Here is a 7503-nt window from a genome sequence, read left to right as displayed (position 1 = left end):
CCGCCGCCGCCGCGGAGCCGCTGCCTGACGCGCCCTGACGCACCGGAGCCTCCCGGCCAGGACCCCCGCGCGCCGCCCCGCTAAGCCATTGGTCGCCGCTCCGAAATTATCTTGTCCTCACGGTCTGGCGTCCGCTGGCGAGCCAGGTAACGTTCCTACAGCGCGAACTCCCGGGTCGGAACTTCTGGGCAGCCTGCCGGCCGCGCCCCCCGAGCTGGGGCCCCGCCAGCTGGGTGTCCGGCCCAGTCCTAGCAACTTTTTTTTTTTTTTTTGAAGGCGGAAAGAAAAAAAAATGCTAATACCTGACTATCTTTCGATTCATCCCGGCGATCGCTCATGAAGTGGTCTGGAACGGCATTCACTCCTGTCCACCGCTCTATGCCCCAATGCAAAATATCCCAAAGTGTGCATCCAAAAAGTTTTCTCGTGGAACACTTCAACTGCTAATCCAGGGTCGCCAGCAATGCCCTAAATCCGCTACGCAGACGTTAATTAATAGCGTTTTGAATCAGAAACGTTTTTAACCTTGAAAACGCAGAGAATCCTCTCATGGTTGAAATTGAAACTTAAAATCCTTTGAGTAACGATTTAACTATTCAAGCAACGGAAGAAAAACGCATGTTGAAACTGCATTAACCTGTCACAGGCGTACAAACAAATTTCCACGCTGAAATATAAATTATAGACTAGCAGCAAGATAAACACATTAAAATGGACTCCCACAATTTTAATAATAGAAAGTCACGTTTCCAATTAGGCAACATCTTCTATTTTTCTTTTGACAAAATTTACAAATAAGAAAATGCAGAAAAAGGATATAAATGCCATGATGGTGCTTGGGGGATCTGAAAGCTTTCTTTTTATATTATCCAACATATGTAGGATTTCTCTTTGAGCTCTTCATTGCTTTCATTCCCCCCCCCTTTATTTTTAAAAACATATACAAAAGTAAACAGAATAATTTTTAAAAATAGTCATATCTTGGCTTTTAGATGTACCCAAGCTTTCCCTTTATATGATTGAATGATGTGCATTTTATTTATAATTCTTCAGCACTTTTATTTCTTTTTCAATTTGAGAATTTAAAAACCACATAGACACCAAGAATAATATATGTTCATGCACATACTACCAAAATAATCCCATGTGAGTGTTTGACATGTATGCTTCCGATTTTATGTCTCTAAGAATTAAGCATTACTGATAGGATTGAATGCCACTCAATTTCTCTCCCCTGTATTATTCACCTTTCTCCTTCCTTACTTCCCTAGGTAATCAATATTGGAAAGTGTATATTCTTCCAGCATTAGTTATTATATCTTTATTATATAAACAGGTGTGTATGTATATATAAAGATCTATAATTATATATTTTAATTTTTCTTTATAAATGATACAATACATTTTGCAGCTTGCTTTTTTTCTCAAAATGATTTTGAGAACTATTCATGGTAATAATACCTATAGAATCCAGTTTGTTCATCTCAGCAGTTTTATTATTTTGAAGAAAGTTCCGTTTTAAAACAGATCATTATTATAAAGTTCCTTGTCTCAGAATTTTAGACAGCCAACTTGCAATTAATCTACACCTGTCAAAGAAAATCTCAGAGGTACAATTATTTATTAGCTGCTTTAGTTTTAATTTTATTTTGTAGAACAAAGTAAATATATTTACAATATAAGGGAAATATTACAAGTGCACATGTACCTATCTCATATAATTAATAAAAGTTAACATTTTTGTCATATTTGCATCAGATTTATTTTCTAACAATCCCCCTATTCAGCATTTCTTATAAAATTGAAGTCCCCTTTGTACCCCTCCCCAAATCACTCTCCCCCACTTTCTCTAAAGGCAAACACTATAATGAATTTGGTGTGTAACTTTGAAATCTATGTTTTATATTTTTACTACATACAGATCCATAAAGTGTATAAATAATGCTTTGTATGATTTTTAAAAGTCTATATATTTGGTGTTAGAATGTACATATAATTCTGCAGCTTGTTTTTGTTTTCCTTCACAGTATGTTTGTATTTTTCTCTCCATGTTGATAAACACAGATACACTTCATGCATTTTAATTGTTATATCATGGATGCGTGCATATGATTGTGCCATGTTTATTCATTCCCCTGTTGGCAAACATTTAAGCTGCTGCCAATGTTTTGGTCTTGCAGGCACTGCTAATATGAACCCATGTGTCTGTGCCCCCTTGCACATATGTGAGACTTTCTCTATGCATGTACCTAGATGGGGAATTACTAGGCTGCACACACATTTTCAGTTTAACTACAGACTGCCAGATTATTCGCCAATTTACAGACCCATTAACAGTGTATGAGGGTCTTTATTTACCTCCCATGACCTCCAACACTTTCTAGAGTCAGACTTGCTTCTTCTGCCAATTTGATTTTTTCAAAACCCAGTATCTGCTTGTTGTATTTGACTATCCCACTGTCAGTGACGGTAAGCACTTCTTCATCTATTTATTGACTAGTGAGCTTGCATGGTCTGTGATTAGTTTTTTTTTTTTTCAAAATCATTGCCTACTTTTCCAATGGCCTGTGTATCATTTTTTTTCTTCTTGATTTGTACATGTTCCATACATATAAGCATTAATGTATTTTCTCAGTCCATGTCTCATGCTTTGCTTTTGATGTCTTTTGTACTACAGAAAATTGTAAATGCAGCCATATTCACTCTTTCTAGTTTGTGTCATTCACGTCTTATTAAAGATATCTTTCCATACACCCTTCACGTGTTAAAGTTTTTCTTTCCACACTTGTGAAATTCACCTATCTGGGACTTCTTTTTTGAGTGGTGTAAAGTAAAGTAAGGATTTAATTGTCCTTCCCCCATATGGAAAGCCTGTTGTTCTGACCCGAGATGTGGAATATCCTTCATTTCCCTATTAATGTGACTTGCCACCATGATTGAAAATTAAATTCCATATATTCATGGATATGTTTGTAGTTTGTCCTTTCCCACTGATCTAACCAGTTCTAAGCCCATACCACACTGTGTTAATTACAGTGGCTTTATAAAAAGTCTTGATGTCTGGAAGGATATGGCTCCACTTTGTTCATCTTTAAAATTATGCTGGCTTTTTTTGGACTTCTCCCATTCCATACTAACTTAGGATCAGTTTGTTAGGGCCACTTGAAAGACTTTTTGGAATTTTGCTGAGTTAGATTTATAGATTGAATGTTGGGAGATACGACATCTTTACGGAGCCCTGGTGGCACAACGGGTTAAGCGCTTGGCTGCTCCTGGAAGATTTGGCACTTCAAGCCCACCTAGCCTCTCTGTGGGAGAAAGACTTGGTGATCAGCCTCCATAGAGATTACAGCCAAGAAAACCCTGTGAGGCAGTTCCACTCTGTCATATGGGGTTGCTACAAATTGGAATCAACTCAACACACCCAAACAACAACCACAGTATGACATCTTTGTAAAATTGAGTCATCCAATACATTCATGTTAGTCTGAATTTTTAATATCTTTCAATACATTTTATTGTTTTGTTTACAAAACTCTTAAACCTCTCTTTGTTAGATTTATTTCTAGACACCTTACAACTTTTGTTGCTATTATAAATGTGATCCTTTATCTATTACAAGTTTTAATTGGTTGTTTCTGCTGTTTGGAAATGCTATCGGTTTCAAAATACTTACCTTGTTCTGGCAAACAGGCTGAACTTTCTTAATAGTTCATCTATGTGCAGATTATTTTGTGTTTTTATGTAGATGATCACATTACTGTAAATAATATCCCGATGGCTTTTCTACCTTTCTAATCCCATTGGATTGGCTAGAACTTCCAATAGAACATCAAATAGTAAGGATGAGGACAAACATTGCTTTCCTATTTCTAACTCATCGAAATGCTTCTAATGTGTCATCTTTGTTGACGATGTTTAAGTGTTCAGTAGAAACCCTGTATCGGGTTAAGGTAGTTCCCTTCTATCCCAGTTGTGCTTAAAATGGAAATATTTTACAACTATGCAATGAATATGAAATTTTATTAAATGCTTTTGCTGCAACTCTTGAGTTCATTATATGGTTCTGTCTTTGATATGTTAACATCAAAGAAGTGCAGCCAGAATGCTCCCTTGGAAGCCAGAACGGCCAGACTTCATCTCACCTACTTTGTTCATATCATCAGAAGGGACCAGTCCCTGGAGAAGGATATCATGCTTGGTAAAGTGGAGGGTCAGCAAAAAGGGGGAAGACCCTCAAGGAGATGGATTGACACAGTGGCTACAACATGGGCTCAAGTATGGCAAGGATTGTCAGGATGACACAGAACGGGGCAGTGTTTCATTGTGTTGTACGTAGGGTCTCGCTATGAGTCGGAGCTGACTCTATGGCACCTGACAACAACGACAACATGTTAACATACTGCATGACACTGACAGCTTTTCCTAATGTGAATCTATTCTTGCATTGCTGAGGTAAACTGTATTCAGCCACAATGCACTATATATATATTTTAAATACACTGCCACATCCAATTGGTGAATGCTTTTAAAATGTTATTATCTGTGTTCATAAGTACTATTGGCTGATATTTTTCTTTCCTTTCTCTGCCTTTCTTGAAGCTGGTATCAGGGTTACACTGCCCTCATGAAATGTGTTTGGAAATCCCCCTCTTCTGTATTTTGTCATGGTTTCTATGACATAGGCATTAATCTGTTCCTTGAATGTTGAGTAAAACTCATCTGTGAAGCCATGATATTCAGAAAATTCAACTTATTCAATTCTAATGAGGTTTCCATTTCTTCTTGAGTCAATTTTGGTAATTCACATTTTTTCTAAAAATTTCAATATTACAGGTAAGCCTTCAAAAATTGTGGCATATAGTTTTACATTTCTTCTTGAGTCAGTTTTGGTAATTCACACTTTTCTAAAAATTTCAAAAATTGTGGCATATCGTATCTTAGTATTTTTTCTAAAAAAATCTCTACAGTATGTACAGTTATGTCCTACTTTGTATTCCTGAGAGTATACATTTGTGGATTCTCTCTTTTTCTTTTGTATTTTAACAGACATTTGAGTTTATCACTAATCTTTTTATTGATCATATCTGCTCCCATTAAAATATGTACATTTTTGTTTAATTTCTGTGTTTATTTTGATTAACACCTTACTTTTAGCTTCACTAAGTTTAATGTATTATCACTTTTTAAAAAGTCAAGTTAAATTTTAACTTATTAATTTCCAATTAGTTCTATTTCCTAATGAATAATTTAGGACTATAAGCTTCCCCAGGAGGGAAGTTTCTCTTGCTTTGCCTGTATCCCACAAGCCTTCAAAGCAGTGCTTTTACTACCATTTAGTTCTAAATATCTTATAATTCAACTGTGATTTCTTAAACTGCTAAATTTTTGAATTTTCTCTAGATAATGGAAGCTTTCCTACCAATGGGGCAAGAAAGGTAATAAGCACTTTTGTGTAGGTGATAAGCTAAGGAAAGCTCTGACAGAGCAGGTATATCTGTCTTTAAGACAAGTGGTCCCAGAAACATAAGATAGTTTTCAAGATATTAGGATCTGGAAATACTGTTTTGCTAAGAGAATAGTCTACTACAGTGTTGGCAATTGGTTCTGCATATTTTTTTCTTTCAGCAAATTTGCACTGATGACCTTTTGTGTGTTAGGCATTCTCCTAGGCACAGGGTGAGATCAGTGAACAAAGCAAAGCAAAACTTCCTGCCCTTGTGGAGTTTACATTCTAGTGTAGGTATTTGCTTCTGTCTTCTTAATTTGCAGTTGTGGGCTGATACTGCAAATTATTTTGAAGGTCCTCTTAAATTTTGCAAAAGTAGTGGATATGAAGGACTTGGGGTTGGAACACTAATACTGCTTTGGGTGCTGTTCTAGTGGAAGACACCCAGGTCCTAAGTGCTGGGAAGGACCTCAGATTCCACTCTCAGGCTTCTCTGCCTAAGAATCAGCGGAATTGGAGGAAATGGCAGAGAGGAGATGACTCTGCACAGAGGTTGATTCTCTGGGAAAGGGGAGGGAGTTGTCATGTTGTTTGTAATTGTTGTTTCTTGAGATCAAGGAACTCACTTGCTAATGGGGAGGGGGTCAGTTGTTCAAGCTGGTGAGAAGACAGTCTAGGCCTCTACACTGCAGCTGTTACATCACTGAGCTTTTCTGTAAATGATACACATTATCCAACATTCTCTCAGGAGACAATTGAGAATATGATTGAGGATTATTTGAAATGGGAAATATAATAGGTGTAACTCCCCAGCCTAGTGTATACTATGGCCTTAAAGTAAATATTACTGAATAATAATATCTCTGCTGGGTCCATTCAGAAGCAACATCCAAGAGGCATTCATGAAGGCTGAACTGTCTATCTCTTGGCCATGGAGGGTCAGAAGAGGCACATAGGAGACATTCTAAAAAGGTACATACAATGGATGAATAGGAATAGAGTGACAGGTTAGTATCACTGTTCACTAGTGGTTAGCAATCTGAAACAGACATTGAGCATTCCCAGAAATAGCGCAAACCTGCTTGCATCTCTGCCAGTCTCTTTCCTGCTTTCTGGCAAAGGTCAGTCTAGTCTCAGGAATTCTAGCCCTACTACTATCTCTGGCTTTCTCAGAGTCCATTACAGTATCTCCTCTCTCACCAAATCATCTCTCTTCGCTTCCCTTCGGAGTGTTTGAACCAGCATTCAATAACGGGCTAATGTCTCCAATGAAAAAGTAAGCTCCTTATTCTGTCTTCACTCTCCATTCTCTTCCAGCTGCTGCCATAGAACCAAATTTCCTTTCAAAGTTGAGTTTCTCAAGAGCTGAATGTATTCTTTGTTCCCCGTCCCTTACCCTCATGTACTAGTAAACTCAGTCCGATAGTTAGCCTTCACCTTGCTACAGAAATTCTTGTTGAGGTCAACATTGGCCTCCATATTGCTAATTCCAGTCCTCAGATTGCTAGAATATTTAGAGCAGCTGAACTCTCCATGAAACACTCTTTTCTTTCAGCTTCCACGATTCCTGTCTTTTGGGCTTCCTTGGGTTTCCCTGAGCGCACCTTTTCGGTCTTTGTTATCCATTTATCCTGTTTGGCCAACCTCTACATTTTAAATCATAAAACCTCTACATTTTAAAATTCTGCAGAACTCTATCCTAGGCTACTTTCTCTTAGTTTTATCCACCTGCTCTAGATAGTTGCAACAATTTCCATGACTTAAACACACCTATAAACAAACAACTCAAAAAATCACAATCTTTAGCCCAGCTCTCTCTCCCAAAGATGTCAGGTAGTCTTAAATCCATCTGACTGCTTGGTAATCCATGCAATTTGAGAGCTGCCCACCCCTCACAGATATCTCCAACTTAATGTGTTCAAAAGCTGTTATCCCTAAATTTGCTCCTATTCCATTCTTCCTCTTGTCAATAAATAGCTCTTCTATCCATTCTATCCTTCAAGCCAGAAAACGGGGGTCATTCCTGACCCCTCCCTCTCCATTAGTCCCTGCAT

At 37.7% G+C, this 7503-nt stretch overlaps 1 protein-coding gene across 1 annotated transcript in view; it reads right to left on the bottom strand.

Moving 5' to 3' along the window:
* Nucleotides 1–6928, bottom strand: part of KLF14 (Kruppel like factor 14) — an 8023-nt gene extending 1095 nt beyond the window's left edge. The window contains 1 exon segment of the mRNA XM_007953482.1: nt 6887–6928. Coding sequence (XP_007951673.1) covers nt 6887–6928 — 42 coding nt within the window.
* Between the last annotated feature and the right edge of the window lie 575 nt (nt 6929–7503).

Source organism: Orycteropus afer, unplaced genomic scaffold (genome assembly GCF_000298275.1).
Source record: "Orycteropus afer afer isolate SDZICR_OR568_19922 unplaced genomic scaffold, OryAfe1.0 scaffold00397, whole genome shotgun sequence".
Lineage (NCBI taxonomy): Eukaryota > Metazoa > Chordata > Mammalia > Tubulidentata > Orycteropodidae > Orycteropus > Orycteropus afer.
The sequence above is the reverse complement of the archived record's forward strand: the minus strand, read 5'-3'. Positions and strand labels throughout refer to the sequence as shown.